Source organism: Triplophysa dalaica, chromosome 10 (assembly GCF_015846415.1).
Source record: "Triplophysa dalaica isolate WHDGS20190420 chromosome 10, ASM1584641v1, whole genome shotgun sequence".
In the NCBI taxonomy this organism is placed as follows: domain Eukaryota; kingdom Metazoa; phylum Chordata; class Actinopteri; order Cypriniformes; family Nemacheilidae; genus Triplophysa; species Triplophysa dalaica.
Window position 1 is genome coordinate 7,921,191 of NC_079551.1, and position 19,639 is coordinate 7,940,829.

Genomic DNA, 19,639 nt, shown 5'->3' on the forward strand with positions numbered 1-19,639 from the left:
TCGCACTCTTTCAATCGTATGTGTTTTACAATTGCAAGTGATGTTGATAGGAAAATGAGAGACGACGTTAAAAGGTTACTATGCAGTTTCTATAATGTTTTGGGTGATTTCCAGGCCGTTTGTGTGGCGTTCTGGGTGGTTGCTAGGACGTCGCTAAGGCATTCTGGTGCTTGGTTTTGACCAAGTGGGCCAGTTGTGGCCTAGTGGTTAAAGAGACAGACTCCTAACCAAAAAGTTATGGCTGCCCACTGCTCTGGGTGTCTGTGTTCACGACTTGCAGTGTGTTTGTTTACTACTTACACGATGGGATTAATGCACAGGTCAAATTCCTTTTATTGGTGACCACAACTGACAAATAGGTAACTTTTCATACACCATATCAGGACTGTTTGATGTGATGTTTTTCAATAAAAGTCCCCTCAATATCCTATATAGACTGTTTTTTTTTCTCTATGTTCAGATAGGGATTGAAAATAAAGTACCTGTTTCTTGAAAGTGATTTCACCTTAGAATCATAGTACACCATCTCCACATCAGATTGGCACTCAAACAATAGCAGCACTTTCTGATGTGGAGTTCTTTAACAAAATTCCCCTCGATATCCTATATAGACTGTTTTTTCTCTATGTTCACATAAAAATAATCTACCTGTTTTTTTAAAGTGATTTCACCTCAAGAATCATTGTACACCATCTCAGATTGGTACTCAAACAATATCAGGACTTTCTGATGTTAATACTTCCCATGTCCACTGGAAGTTTCTGGTGAGTAGATGATTCTTTTTTATATTAGCTGTATTATTAAATTATATTAAAGAAACATTTTTTTGTATCAAATACATTTTTTTTTGTTTCAATGTTTGATTTCAGTTCATAAATGCTTTGAACCATACCGTTTACGTGGTCAACCCATCAAAGAGAAAGCTGAATCCAGGTGTGCTGCAAAAAACTTTTTGTTTAACAGAAGTATTGACAGTCAAAATGTGTCAGGACTGTGCATACTTGATGTACCATGCTCCACACCTCTTCAGATGGTTTAATGCTGATCCAGAATATTTTTTTATATTATTTAGCATATTTAATGAAACTTATATTGACAAATATCAAACATTTATACAAGCTATGAAATATTGTCTGTCCACGATTTTGCACCCAACACATTTTTGGGGGAAATTAATTACCCAATAAAATAATTGTATTAATACATAACTATTTATGTTTAATCTAAAAAAGGATGTGAAATTTTGTCTGCTTATCATTCACCTTTTACACCCCGATACTTTATAATTTGTATAATATGTGTTGTAAAAATATCAATTTCAATAACTAACGTAAATCACATTCAGCAAGTACCTAACAATAAGAAGAGAGTGCCATGGGAAAACAGAGTGGCAGAACATAAAATGGAAAAGGAGGAGAGCTGACCCATCCAACCCAACAAGATGGCAGTAGCTGTCCCATCATTGTCACCATGGTGTTGAAGTAATGCAGAGTAATATGTGAAATATAATTTTCTTTTTAAGTTGTTTGCTAATAGATGTTGTCTCTACATTACGTGTATTTTTTTTTCTTAACTTTGTTTTGCCTGTGGATTTTTTCGACATTATACAAATGACCATTTGGAATTGTCTCTTAGTTTTTTCCACAGCTGTATCTAATGAATTGAATGATGGTGCTTGTTTAGATTGCAACGGATGTGATGAAGGCCTTTCCAGCTGTCTCAGTTATAAGCTTTAGGACTTCAAAAAAAGAAATGGCAATTGAAAGAGGAGTAATGGCTGCCCAGACACTGGAATCATCAGGTTTATTAAGGAAGTGATTGTATGTGCTATGGTGCAATGATAACCAAATGTAGCTTTGTCAGCAATACACTCATAAAAAAAAAGTGCTTTAAAGGTTGTTCACAGCGATACAACAGAAGAACCATTTGTTGTTCCCCAAAGAACCATTCAGTTAATGGTTCTTCAAGAACAATCTGTTTCTTACTTTTTATAATCTGAGGAACCTAGTTTCGTCACAAAGAACCTTTTGCGAAACAGAAAGATTTTTGTGGAACCAAAAGGTTGTTCTATGACATTTAATTAACTTTTGAAGCACCTGTTTTTTAAAGAGTATATCCTAACGTAGTTTAAACAAAACTTGTTGAAGAAAATTTCAATGAACTTGATTGTTGAAGAAAATCATTTTTAACTAATCTTCATACAACACAACTATTCATTATGATCACCTTGCTGTCTAGTAAAATTAATTTAAATAAGAAAGATTTCAAGAAGGTCAAAATTTAGAGCAAATTACATATCAGACAACACAATAAGTTGTGGGCTGGGCTAATCAATATGTCCAGGTTAGCAAAGGCAATTAAACATTAAATATAGAGGTGCTCCTATCAGGATTTTTGGAGCCGATCACCGTTCCACGATCACTGAAAGCTGTATCAGCCAATACTGTTATAATTTAGATAATTGTTTTTACAGTTAATACATTATAAAAAGACATTACAATGCATTCAAATGTGCATTACAATGATTTAAAACTACTTTTATAATGCATTAAACATACATGCTTCAAGGAAAGTGTTCCCACATATGTTCATAAAACATGTAAACAATAGCTTTAATGGAACAGTTCACCAGAAAATGTAAATTCTGTCATCAATTACTCACCTTAGAGTTGTTTAAAGTCTGTCTACATTTCTTTAATCTTATAAACACAAGGAAATATATTTGCTAGAATGCTTGTAAACAAACAGTTGTTGGCCACCATTGACCATAGAAGAAAAATGACAATGGTACTCAAAAGTGCCCCAGGGCTGTTTACTTTCCTACATTCCTCAAAAAATCTTATTTTGTGTTCAACAGAAAAAAGACATTCAAAACAGATTTGAAACAAGGAAAGGGTGAGTAAATAAAGACAGAATATTCAATTTTGGGTGAACTGTCCATTTAAGACAACAAATTTACATCTATTGATTTTTGACAGGACCTCAGATCCGTCGTTGTGAAAATCTGTGAGTTTGTGGGGAAGAATGTGTCTGATGGAGCGATTGATAAAGTTGTAAAAAGCCACTTTCAGCAACATGAAGAAAGACCCCAAAGTCAATTATGAGTTCTTTCCTGAGGAGGTCACAGACCGTCCAAAAGGACTATTTGTGCGCAAAGGTCAGACAAAAGCGTGTAATCATTTTGTGAAGAATTTTCGTCCATTGCAAGTTAAATATTTAAAGGTCCAGTGTTTGAAATGTGGCGGCATCTAGGGGTGAGGTTGCAAATTGCAAAACAAGTGACTCACTCCACCCCTCCTGCCTCCCTTTCTTAGCACTACTGTGGCTCTCACAGGGCTAAGATGGCTGTGACGTTTTTGCTTCTTTGCCGAATAAGATGACGTAGCCTATTTATGGAGCTCTGCAGTCTGTCCGTAAAGGGTTACTGTAGAAACAACATGACAAATTCCATGTAAGGGGACCTGCAGTTTATGGAGATAGAAAAAGCTCATTATGTAAGCTCTTTATAAATCTCTGAAGGTATAGTTATGTATATTATATTGCATTCCTGTCAATAGATCCTCCACAAACTACAAACGACCTTTAAATGACATAGCTTGTCCTTTTAAATGCACAAGACATAAATGCTACAAAGATGCAGGTGTTTTCAGTTAAAGGAATAAATGAATAAATAACAAAAGTAGTTTGTGTATTAACAAGTTTTTCTTTAAATGTTATTGTAGTAAGTGTAAATGTGTAATGTTGTGTTAACGTAACCTTCTTAACATACTGTGTTACAGGAACAGTTGGAGATTGGAAGAACTCATTGACTGTATCTCAGAATGAAGGATTTGACCGCGTCTTCCAGGAAAAAATGAAGGGCCTTCCACTTAACTTCATCTGGGACATCAATGAGTTACACAATAATGAATAATAATGCATTGTGAGCTTTTCTCTGCATACTCTGTATGAATGCATATTCAGTAATAAAAAATATAAATCTGTATATCATAATGGCCTCATATGAGAAGGATTAATGCAAGCAGACGATATAAATTCATTTCATCTCAATGATTCGGCATCGATCTAGTTTAGTCAGAATTCAAAAGTGAATCAAGAAGAATGCAAGGTGCTCGGTGAGAAACTTTTCACAAGGAATGGTGTTACATGCGAAAGACACTCACATCATTTCCAAAGAATATATTGACCGTTTGAGTGATTTCGAAATAAGAGATGAAGATGTCTTTGTCTTTAGAAGAAATTAAAAAATATATATTTTTTACGTGCACAATGACTCTTGCTCTAATTGATAACAAGCCTACGTTAATTGATAACAAGCAATAAAACTATGAAGTATAAAATGATGATGAGAATGCAAGACAAAAAATGATATTGCATGTAAGTTTATGAAGTTTATTCAAACATATATATAAAGCTGATAAAATACAAAACTTATTCAGTACATGATAAAAGAACACAAAAAAGAACTGAACTATTTTCAAATTTATATACAGAACAGGGCAGAGAGTCTGCAGAAGGGGAAAGATTACAGTGAGACTCTTCTCCTCCTGTTTACACGGGCACAGACGACTGCAAGAGAAAGGAAAAGTGTGCATGAGATAAATTTTACACAAACAATTTGATATATTTAGTTTTAACCAATCGAGCTGTCTTGATGTCATGCTTGCTATTTAATGCATTTTTGTGTCCTTGGGGTTGAATAAATGTTCTGTTTGGTTCTTAGTGCTTGATGGATGTTGGTTCCACCACATCATAGGATGTATCTCATACAAAGACAAATACATCTTGTTCCTGACTTACAAAGAGATGATCAAGGTGAGAATGTGTGAGCGGATTCTGAGTAAAATTCAATGTGTATATAATTGTTTGTGTTCAATTTAAGAAAGAAAGTTATGAGGATTACTAGATGATGAAAGACTTTTTCTTATCTCATACACACTTTTTCTCTCTCTTGCAGTCCTCTGTGCCTGTGTAAAGGAGGAGAAGAGTCTCGCTGTGATCTTTTCCCTTCTGCAGACTCTCTGCCCTGTACTGTAGATAAACATGTAAATAGTTCTGTTCTTTTTTCTGTTCTTTTTTCATATACTAAAAAATATATTTTTTTTGTTACCTTTATATATGTGTTTGAATAAACTTTATAAACTAACATGCGATATCATTGTGCGATATCATTCTCATCATTGTTTTATACTTCATAGTTTTATTGCTTACTGTCCACTACAGCAGGAGTCATTTTGCACTTAAAAAAAAGACTTTGTAAGTTATAAACTTACCAGACATCAGCAAGGTAATGACAAATCCACAAAGACACATGTCCAATCCTTCATTGTGAATGACAGTCAATGAGTTCTTCCAATCTCTAACAGTTCCAGTAACACAGTATGTTGTGAAAGTTACGTTAACACAACATTACACATTTACACTTGAATAGAATTTAAAGTCGAACTTGTAAATACACAAACTACTTTTGTTATCTCTTCATTTATTCCTTTAACTGAAAAACAGCTGCATCTTTGTAACATTTATGTCTTTTGCATTAAAAAGGATAAGCAATCTCATTTAAATGTCCAGTGTGTAGATTGTGGAGGATCTATTGACCGGAATCTAATATAATATACATAACTACAGTATGTCTTAAGAGGTTTGTAAAGACCTTACATAATGAAGCGTTATGTTTTTATCGTCTTAGAATGAGCTTATCTACATACACTACTGTCCCCTCATATGGAATTCGTCATGCTCGTTTCTTTTGGACTTCAGTGTTTGGAGACGTGAATTGGCGTAAAGCTTGGCGAACAGTGGATACTTTTTTATTGATAATAAAGTAAAAGAAGTGTCCATTAAAATAGTGCATTGGATGTATACAGCTAAACATGTACGGGAAAGTTTTAAACTGAATATTCACTACTCTTGTTGTTTTTGTCATATTGAATAAGAAACCATATAGTTTTCCATGGCATTCACACAAAATGTTTTGGGTTAATGTGGAACGTTTTATTATGAAGAGTTAAACATTGCTTTACAGCTGACGGGATTTGACATATTGCTGTACTTTAATGATCAAGGTTTGGATAAAGATGAAATATATCTAAACAATCGTTAATTTTACAGGGAAATTTTAACATTCCTGAAATGAAATGATTGTTTATTTTAATATTTCACAAAATTGTACAACTAGAAAAGCAATCAGAGCTTTTAAAATTACGAACAAATATGCTATTGTTGATTAACCCTATTCTTTTATTATTTATTTTATTTTTCTCTCTCTTTTTTGCTCCAAGTAATCAGACTCCGGCTTATATAATGTGAATGTTTCTCTTTGTATTCACGATATGGCATTAATAAAAGCAACAACGACATCAAAAATACATTCATTGGCTTCTGTTCTTCCTAAATTCGCAGCTGTTTAGCAGTAATTTCTGACACGACAACAGTTTGCATCATGTTTATAAGACATGTTTCTGAACTGGATTAAAGGTATATTTCATGAGGTAAGTTAGGTTAAGATATTTGTTTTTACAGCCAAGCTATAGTTTACGTCACACAGAACGTGAGCTTTCTGTTCACAATGCAGGTTACATTACGATGGACAATTGGTTGTGTGCTGTATTCATCCAAAACTACTGAAAATGACAAAAAGAGAAATGTTTGTGACAACGCAGGACATTATATGACAACAATATATATTTGAAGATGTAAGTGTTAAAACCATTCCAAAAAACGTACATCTGATCTGATCATCCGGGCTTGAAAAGTTTATGCAATGAATGTCAAGGGAAGACATCTTTAATTCACCATTTGTTTGTTTCTTGAGTGTATGCTTGTTTTCTGTCCACGTCACAGTTTTTATAATGCAGTCACTAACATTAGATGATTTACACTGTGAAGATAAACCTCAGTAGAACTGTGGTCCGTGAAAAGGAGTTCCTGGAAAGGCTGGACAAAGTGCTGAAAGTCAACTGGCTTTATGTCAATAACACATCCTCCTACATCAATATACATAATCAAAAGAAAAAAATTCAAACAATGTTGTTAGACACAGTATACATTGGACATTTTCCAGATAATACAAGAACACAATCTATCATGTATTTCTATTATTAGAGCAGATATTTCTAAAACCTTTCTTGTATTAAGTGTTTGTGGCAAGTGACTCAAAGCTTGAAATGTAAGCAAAAATAAAAGGTAAAAGGGGGTGTCATAGATATTTTCTTAGCTTTATACAGGTGAAATTTCACAAGAAGTATCATTTATTTCAGTGTTTTGTCGAGAAGAGCCAGTGTTGAAGTCCAAGACAATAATCATAGGATTATCTTTGACAATGAACTTATGAAATCAAAAATCAGCATAAACACTTTCAAAAATCTTGTGAAAACTACCACTGCAGAAGAAATGTGTAAATGTTTCTGGTTTAAGTTTAAAATTAACTTAATGGTCAGACGTCCTTATTAAACTTATTAATGAAAGCATTACATGGATAATATCTGTGCAATGTCTTAAAATTAATTTCCTTTACCTTATTGGGCAATACGAAACTATTACATTCTCACCATATTTTCTCAATAAAAGAGATGTGAAAAAATGGGCTTCCGTTTCACAAGTGCATTTGGACAGAAACAAACATTTTGGATGAGACACTTTCTAATAGGAAAATTGTTACATTTTCTATCCATAATATGTTCACCTCTAATAACAATATTTGCGATCTCATTTCCAATCGCGTCATAAAGATGTGTTTTTAACAAGATGAAGCAATCTTATACTCTCCGTTTAGCTATCCATCACCGTTCCACACTCCAGCCCAGTATGTGAAGGGAATGCACCAAATATCTGTTTGCAAACCACCATAAATCTCTAAAAGAAGAAGCCGCTGTTATCGCGATATCTTGTTGTGAAGAAAAGGCGGATACGTTGAGAGGCAGGTTACCCAGGCAACAACCGCACGAACTGTAAACATTCATCAGCTTCTGTTCTTGTTCAATTTGAAGCAGGTTAGCAGATATTTCCAGACACAACTTTTAAGGTTTGTTTCATCTGGTAGCTTTTGGTATGTAATAGTTTACCTCACACAGATCGTAAACCGCCTTGAAGCTTTCCGTGTACGATCACGATTCTGGCTGCATTACGATGGTAAATTGGTCGTGCAGTACGAGGGGCTGTATTCATCCAAAACTGAAGAAAGAACTTTAAAAAATGCAGGACAATTTATCACTACAATATACACTGTATATATATATACATATTAGATGAACATTTTATAACCATCCCTAGAAACGTATGTAAAAAATGTTCCGTGAACTGTTAGACGTGTGAATGTGTAATATCGCAGTTATCCACTGGGAGGCGTCATAGGTCTCGGCTGAAGAAAAGGGGAAATCTGATCTGGGCTTGAAAGGTTTATGGAGTAAATTTTAAGGGAAGACATCTTTTATTCACATTTCTTTTGGTTTGTTGAGTGTATGCTCCTTTTGTGTGCAGGTCACAGATTTATCATGCAGACACCAGATTATTTGGAGATAGACCTCAGTAGATTGGTGATCCACAACGAGAAGTTCCTGAATATTCTGGAAGAAGTGATGAAACTCAACTGGCTTCATGAAAGAACCCAGCCGGTATGTTTAGTTGTACAGTAATTGTGAGCTCTGTCAGTGCTGTACATGCACATTTTTTATATAGTCTGCCCTACACTTTACAATCAAATTTGTAGTTTTTTCGACGCAGATTTTCACATTTTAATTTCAGTTTACAAATACATTTTTGAGAGTTAGATCAGCACTGTGATCGACAGTTATTTTTTTATTAAATCTTTTTCAAATATTTCTTAGGGGAAGTTACAATTGATGGCAAAGACTCTTAGTTCCCTTGCCTCTCGTGCTGTGGAGAACAATCATTTCATCGATCTTCAAGTCCTCCTAGAACATGTAATCAACTAACTGTTACAATGTTTATGTAAAAATATGCTGTAACCAACACAGCAAACAGTGAAATTCATAATTGGAAAATCTTTTTCATTTTTGATAATCACTTGAAGGTGGATGTCAATTCTGAAGACTATATGGGATATACACCTCTCCATACAGCCTGTCAGTTGGGAAATGGAGAAATGGTTATGTTCCTACTGGACAATGGTGCAGTGAACCGCTCTAAACATTGCCCATTACACTTGGCCATTAAGAACAGGTAATCTCAAGCATTTATGTAATTTAATCAGGCTGTGAACTCAATGAGCTCCAATGATTTGTTTGTTAAGCTGCATTGATATTCAACTACTAAAGAGCCATTCATTCATTTATGTTGCCCCATCTTACCTTGGAAGAATCCCATAGTTTCAGGCCAAATTAATAGTTCAGTTTCTTGACAAGCATCAGGCGTAACACCAGACCTATTGAATGGGGGTGTTTCCATCTCTTCATGAACAAAAACTATTCAACTGTTCATTGTCAATTTCAAAAACAGTTTTCAAAGGTGGCTTATCACAATTTCACATGTTGAATTAGAGATGCTCAGTTGCACATACATGTAACTGTGATGGACTGGCAACCTGAAAGTGTGTATGGAAATAAATCTTTAAATTGCTCAAATAGTTCTTCTAGTATGAACTGCTCCCATATTTTTAGCATATAGACTGCTGTGTCTTGTAGGAATTTTCTAGTTATCGAGCTCCTGAGGTGGAAAGGGTTCACTGTTAAACTACACCCAGTGAGAATTGGCGTGGAATTGATCCAGTAAGCACTAATTTAGTCAATTCTTTCATTTTTACTAATAGAGTGGATCTAAAAAGTCTACACACCCTTGATCAGATTGCAAGGTTAAAACCTGGTTATTGCAAAAACATTATTTTCATTTAAATGATTCTTTTTGTTATTCACTTAAATATATAGGTTGCAATTTTACAGTTAAGGTGGAACATGTTCCGACATGATTCTTCTTGATTTCCTTTTTTACATGACAAAAAAACAGCAATTTTAACAAAAGTGTGTAGACTTTTTAGATCCACATATAACTGTATATAGGAAACAAGAAGCATTTTTTCTTAGATTACACACATTTTCTAAAATATATTATTTAACATATCTTTATGCCACAAATGGTTTTGTTTCAACTGTCCCTCTACAGAACAGTACGAAAGAGAGATCATGCGCTACTGCATGCCTGGTTTCTCTCAGGGGTGGACATGGACACCTCTGACTACAATGGGTGGACAGCAATGAAGGAGGCTGTTCGCTTGGGGGAAAACACCATGATAACCAAGCTAGTGCACTACAGAAGCACGCCACTGGTATAAAAAACTTTCTTATTGAACAATATTAGAAGTGGACATTATAAAATGATCTTCATGCTATTTTCTATAGTACAAATAAAGAAGCTGTTCAATCTTTTTTCTCTGATAATTACAACTGTATTCTTTTCTTATGTGATAATTACTGCAGAACCTCGGCAGTTTGTTATGTATATGTTACTTTGTGCAAAATATTTATATTTTAAAACTGTTTGTGTTCAATTAAAGAAAGAAAGTTATAAGGATGTGTAAATGAGGAAAGACATTTTGTTTCATTTTGTTGTGAACTTTTTCTTAACTCATTCACACTTTTCCTTTCTCTTGCAGTCCGCTGTGCCCGTGTACAGGAGGAGAAGAGTCTCGCTTTAATCTTTCCCCTTCTGCAGACTCTCTGCCCTGTACTGTAGATAAACTTGTAAATAGTTCTGTTCTTTTTTCTTTTTGTGTTCTTTTGTCAATAAGATTGGTGTTTTATCTGCGTTATAAATGTGTTTGAATAAACTTTATAAACTAACATGCAATATCATTTTGTCTTGCATTCTCATCATCGTTTTATACTTCATAGTTTTATTGCTTACTGTCGACTACAGCAGGAGTCATTATGCTTGTAAAAAAAGACTTTGTAAGTTATAAACTTACCAGACGTCAGCAAGGTAATGAAAAATCAACAAAGACGTGTCATCATCCCTTATTTCAAAATCCCTCAAACTATTCTTTGGAAACGATGTGTTTGGTATTTTTCACAGAGCACCTTTTATATTGAGTTCTGACTAAACTTGATTGACATGAAATGGTTTTTTATCGTATGCTTGTTAATAAGATGGGAGTTAATAGATCAACAAGAATCCTTCTCATGATCAAAGTTAAACCAGGCAATATGCAAGACGTGGAAAAGGGCTTTTTATTGCTATAAATATGGAAGGCCATGATACAACACGGACAACCATAAGGTGATTAAACCAAAACGGACTGACACAGGACAAGAGAAACACGGGTTTATAAGGGAATTCAAACAGTGAGATAACGAGGAACAGCCAAAGAAAAGAGCTGAAAATCAGAAACCCCAGGTGAAACATGGAAACTGTACTGAAAGAATTAACAAGGTAACAAGAGGGGCGGGTTCAACACGGACTCCAGACACATGGCGAGCTGTCACAACAAAGCCATGTGCCCGACACAAACTGAGGACAGAGACAAAAAACCCATAGGTGCTAGACCAGACAGAAGCTTTATGTTATTATTGTCTTAGAATGAGCTATTTCTATCTACATACACCGCAGGTCCCCTCACATAGAATTCGTCATGCTCATTTCTTTTGGACTTCAGTGTTTGGAGACGTGAATTGGCGTAAAGCTTGGCGAACAGTGGATAGTTTTTTATTGATAATAAAGTAAAAGAAGTGTCCATTAAAATTATGCATAGGATATAAACAGCTAAACATGTGCTGGAAAGTTTAAAACTGAATATTTACTACCATTGTTGTTCTTGTCATATTGAAAAAGAAACCATTTATTTTTTATTTTTCCATTGCATTCACACAAAATTGCTTTGGGTTGATATGAAACGGTTTATTATGAAGAGTTAAACATTGCTTTACAGCTGACGGGATTGGACATATTACTATACTTCAATGATCAAGGATTGGATAAAGATGTTATATATCTTATACATTTGTTAATTTCACTGTGAGATTTTGCATTCATTAAATGAAACGGTCTGACTCCAAACCAACATGTTCTCATCCAAAACTGAAGAAAGAACTTAAAAAAATGCAGGACAATTTATCACTACAATATACACTGTATATATATATATATACATATTAGATGTACATTTTAAAACCATCCCTAAAAACGTAATACTGCAGTTATCCACTTGGGCGCGTCATAGGTCTCTGCTGAAGAAAAGTTGAAGGCTACAGAACATAGACATCTGATCTGGTGCCAGTTGCATAAACTGCTTGACTAGTCGTCTGTTTTTTCTTCAAGACTGGTCATAACTTCTTCAAGTCAGTTACTGTAAGAATGTAAACTTCTTATGTCCCCTTGTCTAAATAATAATCTACGGTTGAATAGTCTAATCGACGGAACACACAGAGTTTCAGGATCCTGGAGACAAAGTTTGACACAGACACAAGTGCTTGTTCAATCAGAGTCCCATGTTTATTGTTTTCGGACTAATATTTATAAGTTTGAACCAGGAGGTGTCATATAAAACCACCAAAACAGTGGAAAATCACCAGACTTTCTGTTTAGTCTATTCCTCATGAACAATCAGATATGATTACATATTTAATATTACAATAACACAACAATCGTCCATAGGCATCATTAGGAACCTTGAGATGGAGAACAACAGCTACTTATATCAACATAAGAGAGCATAAGACATGATACAACTGTCAACGAGGTTAAACAACAAGACAGTAAGGAGCAAATATTATGAATAGAAGTGAATAATAAAATAAAGGAATGAATACATATGATGAATATTGGTATAAACACAGATCCAGTATTTGTGGAGGACAGGACGAAATCCAGATTCTCACAGTTACATAAAAAAGCAGATTGGTCTCTTTGAAATATGAAACACAAGACCGATTAGTCCTAACTAATTGCTAGTCCGTGAGAATAGTTGTTGAGACTTTTTAGCTATACAACTGGCCCCCGATCATCACTCGGGCTTGAAACGTTTTTAGAGTGAATTTAAAGGGAATATTACTTTCATTCAAATTTGTGTTTTTGTTTGTTGAGTGTATTCTTCTTTTCTGTCCACTTCACAGTTTTATAATGCAGACACCAGGTGCTTTAAAGATAGACCTCAATAGAGTGTTGTGTGATGGACCACCCCTGAACATGTTGGAGGAAGTGATGGAACTCAACTGGGTTGATATCAGAAGCCAGCAGGTATGTTTAGTTGTGAGCCGTGTCAGATGTGCTTTACGTTCACATTTTTTATATATTCACTATACAATTCAATTTGTATTGTTTTTAGACGCAGCCTTACACATTTAAAGTTCAGTTTGTGAATTCATTTTTGAGAGTTAGATCAATGCTTTGGTTGTCCGTTTATTTGATTAAAACATCTATTTCCCAGGGGAAGCATATATTGATTGAAAGAACCCTTCCCTCGCTTGCGTCTAATGCTGTGAAGAACAATGATTTCAACGCTCTTCTTGTCCTCCTAGAACACGTAATCTAACTCATTGTTAGATGAGTTAGAATATATAAGACATAAGAATATATAATATATATATATATATAATACATAACAATATATCTGAACCAACACAGCAAATAATGAAATGTGTAATTGGCAACATTTTGCCTTTTCTTCTACATTTCTGACAATCGTTTGAAGGTGGATGTCAATTCAGGAGACTATAATGGACAAACACCTCTCCATACAGCCTGTGAATTGGGCAACTTGGACATGGCAATGTTCCTGCTGGGAAAAGGGGCTTCACCTGACTCTGTGAACAGCTCTGGAAAATGCCCATTACACTTGAATATTAAGAACAGGTAAATAAAAGCCTTTTTGGAATTTAAACAGGCTGTGAACTCAATGGGGCGGTTGCCCGGACAGGGTTTAAGTCTAGACTTAAAAAAAAAAATGTAAGAGCTGTCTAAAATAAAATTGCACTGACATATGTTAAAATACATCAGTGGAGTTGTTTTGTTTTAAAAAGCACACAAGTCATGTTTTTAAAAACTACCTTAATGTCCTAAATTACCTAAGGCCTATAGTCCCGGTTTAAAATAACCCCTATCTGGGAAACCAGCCCAAGAAGTTTTTTTAGCTAAATTGACATTCACTAGCCATTCATTCATTTATTGCCATGTTCAAATAGAGATGCTCAATTGACCTTATATGTAACTGTGATGGACTGGCAACCTAAACAGGTGCATGGAGATAAAAAGTTAAATTACTAAAAATAGTTCTTCTGTGACATGCTCCCGGATTTATCAGGTATAGACTGCTGTGTCTTGTAGGCATTTTAGAGTTATCAAGCTTCTGCGGTTGAGAGGGTTCACTTTGAAACTACACCAAGTGAGAATTGCCATTGAAATGATCCAGTAAGCAGTAATTTGGTCAATTCTTTCATTTTTTCCACTTACATATGTATATAAGCAACAAGCATTTTTCCCCAAATTGCACACATTTTCTATAACACATACATATCTATGAGTCATAAATGGTTTTGTTTCAACTGTCCCTCTACAGAACAGTACGCAAGAGAGATCATGCGCTACTTCATGCCTGGTTTCTGTCAGGGGTGGACATGGACACCACTGACTACAATGGGTGGACAGCAATGAAGGAGGCTGTTCAGTTGGGGAACAAAACCATGATCTCCAAACTAGTGGACTACAGAACCACGCCATTGGTATAAAAAACTTTCTTATTGAACAATATTAGAAGTGGACATTTAAAATGATCTTCATGCTATTTTCTATAGTACAAATAAAGAAGCTGTTTTACCGTTTTCTCTGAAAATTACAACTGTATTCTTTTCTTGTGTGATAATTACTGCAGAGCCTCGGCAGTTTGTTATGTATATGTTACTTCGTGCAAAAAATATATATATATAAAACTGTTTGTGTTCAATTTTCTTGTGTTCAAGAAAGAAAGTTCTAAGGATGTGTAAATGATGAAAGACATTTTGTTTCATTTTGTTGTGAACTTTTTCTTAACTCATGCACACTTTTCCTTTCTCTTGCAGTCCTCTGTGCCCGTGTAAAGGAGGAGAAGAGTCTCGCTGTAATCTTTCCCATTCTGCAGACTCTCTGCCCTGTACTGTAGATAAACATGTAAATATTTCTGTTCTGTTATTTTTTCTTTTGTCAATAATATTTGTGTTTTATCAGCGTTATAAATGTGTTTTAATAAACTAACATTATATATCATTTTGTCTTGCATTTCATCATTGTTTTATACTTCATAGTTGTATTGCTTACTGTCGACTACTGCAAGACTCATTATGCACGTAAAAAAAGACTTTGTAAGATATATACTTACCAGACATCAGCAAGGTAATGACAAATCAACAAAGAAATGTCATCATCCCTTATTTCAAAATCCCTCAAACTGTTGCTCATGATTCCCGTTTAAGTATCCGGCTTCTCTAAGGTCTGCAAATAACTCCATCCAGAACTGAGACCTATAGAAATTGACACAAATTGTAGTTATACTTTTAAGCATATACACATATGTTTGAATAATAAAATCAAAGGTTAGTCGTAATGAAATTTATGGTCTGCATCTTTTGGTCATTTTCTTTTCTTTTCTTTTCAGGAATAACTACTTTTCCTGGCGGGCTGTATTTGTTTTACATTTTGTATTGATCTTTATTGTGTTTGAGCTTATCATAACCATCTGCGTGCCACATATAGTTAGGTCCCATGGAGTGGTACGTTCTTCTTGTAAACCTTCTGCGTGTTCTGCTCTCACACCCTCGAGGATTAAGCTCCGGGTGCAAATTCATCACATCATCTCTCTTCACTCGAAAATTGTACTTCTGTTTAAGTACCTGCCACATCGTGCGGTAGCCAAATAGTTGTCCAGGTCCACGAAGTTCCAATCTGATGGCGTTACTCACGGAGTTTGGAGAGGAATAATCCTTTCTGCGGTACAACCCGGCTTCGTTCAGTTTACTTTTAAGAGTCCTCAAGCTGATGTTTACACCGTGTAGACTTGACATCATGTCCACGATTACAGCGTACGAGTGGCCCTCGTTAATATATTGAGCACATTGATGCAGTGTGTCTGGTGTTTCCGTCTGGTCCGCGTTCTTTAGAAACTCCAAACACCGACCACACGTAAAGCAAAACCGCGTTAAGCTGCTCACGTGTTTGCCACAAAACGGGCAAAACATCCCTCGGCCGCAGTCCATGTTCTGTCACCATAAAGTTTATTTACGCCATTTACTCCACAACCACAACACGAATTTACCGCGCTCACCAAAAACAACACCTTTTACCGCGTCACTTCCGGTGTGTGGTACATTCCCTTTCCGTGAAGAATCTGTCATTGTAAATTTGTTTGCGGACTGGTGAAAGTGTTTTGCGTCTTCTTAATTTGTTTTCTAAAATGTAAATTTGTTTCGTACTTGGTAAAAGTGTTTTTCCCATGTAATTGTGTTTTATGATAGGTAAAAATGTTTTCCAAAATGTAAATTTGTCTCGAGCTTCGTAAAAGTGTTTCACACTTCGTAATGTTGTTTTGCACTTTCCGGCCACCGTAAATATAGCAACCAATATGCTTCCACACTTAAGATGCTAAATGAAACAATTAATTGATTCAAAACGTTTTGTCAGTATTTGCAATATACGTCCTTCAACGTTAGCACGTTTAGCGTTATTGTCATTGTTCATGTGTAAACTGAATGCTGGTCATAATATAAATCGTGCTATAAAATCTGTATTTTTAAATCACAAATGTACATTTTAAATTCATAATTTTCAACCCGACAATTTTAGTCAGGAAACGAACACAAATACCCGAAGAACTACAAGACATGTCAAATCTTACATGTATGTGATGATCCCCCTCAGGTTTTTTGGCGGGTTTGCTCGATGTGTCCTTGTGTAACGTGATTCGTATTTCGCTGTTTTATGAGTGCGTTACCGCCACTTACTGGTCAAATTAAAACAATGTAATCGTTCAAATATTTAGACAAATTTCTGTTTAAATTCGAATTACATTTGACTCTATTCTCTAGTCTTGTATTTTGATGCAGGATCTAAAGCAAAGTGTCGAAACAAGAGGTCGAATCTCAGGTTGGCTCCGTCTACTCGACAAATCTCTCGACCAATCAGAGAAATGTGTTCTTAGTGCTGTCATTCAGAACCGTAGCCAATGGACTGGCCTGACGGCGTAGCTCCGCCCACCGTGATAAATAGACTCGACGGGTTAATTGTTATACAAATATTTTATTTATTAAAGTGTTGTTGTTTTATAGCTTTTAATGTCAGTACAAACAATATTATAATAACAAAAATCCTGGAAAAAATAAGTTCATGATACTTGACAAGCTTAATTGATAGTTGTGTTAGCCAATTAGAAGTTCTCGGCTATTCTTTCGACGGTTTGTTTGTGTTAAATCCAGCCTGAAAATCTGCTAAAAATTCTCAATTAAATCTCAGCACGTCTTCTGTACATCTAAAACGAAAACAATTTCCTTTAGATGGATACAAATTAAAGTCGATATACGGTGACTTTGTCAATTCAATTCAATTCAGTATAAATCAGGATAACAAGTGTTTAAAAAGTGACTCATTGTTAACACGTAGTACCATGGGTAGTGTGTGTTTATAATTGTTTCCTGTCTTCACAACAGAGACAAAAAATATATAAATGGAAAAAAGCTTTAGTGTTCACTTGTATTACAGTATGTGACTGTTCAGCTCAGTTATAATATGACTGCAAGTCTGAATGATAAACCTATGAACCTAATGCATATTGTTGCTTCGTGTGGTATTATTTGTGTCCCCTTCAAAAATTGCTCCTGAGAAATTTCATGTGTATTGCCCCTACTGTTAAATGAGATTTACGCCCATGGGTACATCCTTTGTATAAAGTTTTGACAGATTTAAAAAAATCTTCTATCATCTAAAATATACTCCTTATAGTCTACCATATCAAGTATCAATCTAATATTATTACTGATGTGCAGACTGTTCCTCGTCAATAATGCTTTTTGGCATGTGGCCTCTACTTTGTCCACTAGATGGTGCCATTACATCGCAATGACTGGGTTTTCCCTCACAAAACATGACGCCCTCATGTCTTTCCAAACCAGTTTGCCTTTCTTTCTATGGAAGCATATGTGGTGCAAAATTCAATTTGTAATGTAATATGCAAAATGGCAATGCAGTATGTAAATTGACAATGCAATTGTGTATCTAAATACATATTTCAAATAACGTATGTGCAACATTAGGTGCAAAATGAAAATAAAAATTCAATTATATAAATTACATTTGTCAGTTCCTACAGTAGTTTTAATAAGTTATTTAAATGGATATTTTCAAAGCTCTTGAAGTTGCAAAATTAAAATGAAAATGCATTCCCGGATTGATTATACATATTTAAGATAGTCAAGCAAAATTGTAGCAAAAAGTAAATTCTAATATCATTTTCCCTTAATGCATTTTCATTAACAGGTTGAACATTTGGGACTGCATTTTCATTTACACACAGCGCGTTGAGTGGTGCAAAATTCAATGTGGACTTGAAAAGGAATTTCGAGCTGACCACGCCCCCACAATGTTATGTTGAGGAAACAATAGCACATGTGATTCTTGAGTACAGTAAGCATGAAAAAGAAAGGATTAATATGATGAAGAAATGAGGAAAGTAGAAATCATGAAGCACATTAATAAAATGCTCAAGTGAGGTAAACAATAAAGCTTTCTTTGAATTTATTAGGGAGGCAGATAGGGTTAATAAACAAAATATAGAACTCTGTTCAACACTCCGGAGCAGGAGGTGGCGGTAATGCGCCTATTACGAGGTAACGCTTACATTTTTAAAAATATGATTATTTTATATGCTTTTAGTCAAGTTAAAGACTTGATAGTGTTTAATGTTCACTTCTCTTAGATATTTAGAAGAGTTTGACATATTTTTCAGATTTGTGGTAACCACTGTTTAGAAGATAGGTGCATGTGATTAGTGTCTGCGAAGCTCATGTGTTTTTTACCAATGAGCGTAGTCTGTGCATACAGTTCTGAGATCAGTCTCCTCTTACTCATTTTGTGTTGCACACGTCAAGGTGTTTGATTTATGCATTTTTAGAATAATATTTATGTGAACTATACTAAAATTTAATTTAGCTATATAGTATTCAAAATTTAGTATTGCAAACTTGTCCGGGTTTACAGTGCAATAAATCCAATGGAAATTCTTAAGTTGGTAATAATAGTTAATTCTGAGTACTCCACACTAAGTCAAGAGTAGATCTGAACAATTTTTTTAGTTACTTGAACTCAACAATACCATTTCACTTTTCATAGTTCTTTTAAGTCAATCGGTTTGCATGCTTTTTTTTAAGTAAGATCAACTAAATAGATTTTACAGTGTACTTTGAGAAATGCTTAAATTTGATGTGCCTTGTGATACAACTCATTACGTATACTGTATTTTTATGCAAATGATAGGGTAAAACCAGGGAAACACTTTTGACAGGATAAAGGCCCTCATGTATTAAAGGTTCCTTGAATTGAATTTGTCCTCCCACTACATTTATAAAACCATTTGTTACTACTTGCCGTAATGTTTGTCTGTTTGTCATTTTTTGACATCTGCTGGTCAAGGTAGTGAACAATATAAATATATTTGTTGAGCGGTGATGTGACG

At 34.8% G+C, this 19,639-nt stretch overlaps 2 protein-coding genes and 3 long non-coding RNA genes across 8 annotated transcripts in view; 3 read left to right on the forward strand and 2 right to left on the reverse strand.

Annotated features, from left to right (window-relative positions):
- Window positions 1-19,639, reverse strand: part of LOC130429353 (uncharacterized) — a 75,868-nt gene that overhangs the window by 16,740 nt on the left and 39,489 nt on the right. The gene's annotated exons all lie outside the window — the stretch shown is intronic.
- LOC130429369 (uncharacterized) lies at window positions 4,520-5,044 on the forward strand. The gene is made up of 3 exons (XR_008907588.1): window positions 4,520-4,587; window positions 4,724-4,815; window positions 4,958-5,044. It is a non-coding gene; the product is annotated as an uncharacterized LOC130429369 (long non-coding RNA).
- Window positions 5,198-6,370, forward strand: LOC130429371 (uncharacterized). The gene is made up of 2 exons (XR_008907590.1): window positions 5,198-5,287; window positions 5,690-6,370. It is a non-coding gene; the product is annotated as an uncharacterized LOC130429371 (long non-coding RNA).
- On the forward strand, window positions 7,207-15,038 carry LOC130429357 (L-asparaginase-like). 4 transcript variants are annotated; one of them, XM_056757878.1, is made up of 7 exons: window positions 7,207-7,991; window positions 8,479-8,612; window positions 8,826-8,921; window positions 9,032-9,180; window positions 9,642-9,725; window positions 10,117-10,279; window positions 10,607-10,793. In XM_056757878.1, exons 2-7 carry the CDS (start codon window positions 8,493-8,495, stop codon window positions 10,646-10,648), a joined length of 654 nt encoding a protein of 217 aa, XP_056613856.1. In that variant the 5' UTR covers window positions 7,207-7,991; window positions 8,479-8,492; the 3' UTR covers window positions 10,649-10,793. The 4 variants fall into 4 exon arrangements, with proteins under 4 accessions (XP_056613856.1, XP_056613855.1, XP_056613858.1 ...); XM_056757877.1 differs by having other exon boundaries at window positions 7,208-8,023; XM_056757880.1 differs by lacking the exon at window positions 10,607-10,793 and adding an exon at window positions 15,003-15,038 and having other exon boundaries at window positions 7,209-8,023.
- On the reverse strand, window positions 12,428-18,597 carry LOC130429364 (uncharacterized). Its single transcript, XR_008907582.1, has 3 exons — window positions 15,810-18,597; window positions 15,299-15,440; window positions 12,428-15,076 (listed from the first exon to the last, which is right to left on the reverse strand). It is a non-coding gene; the product is annotated as an uncharacterized LOC130429364 (long non-coding RNA).

Coding starts and splice junctions, on each gene's coding strand:
- LOC130429357 (XM_056757878.1), top strand. CDS start 8,493: ATGCAGACACCAGATTATTTGGAGATAGACCTCAGTAGATTGGTGATC. Junction 8,922..9,031: donor TTCAAGTCCTCCTAGAACAT/GTAATCAACTAA, acceptor AATCACTTGAAG/GTGGATGTCAATTCTGAAGA. Junction 9,181..9,641: donor CACTTGGCCATTAAGAACAG/GTAATCTCAAGC, acceptor TGTGTCTTGTAG/GAATTTTCTAGTTATCGAGC.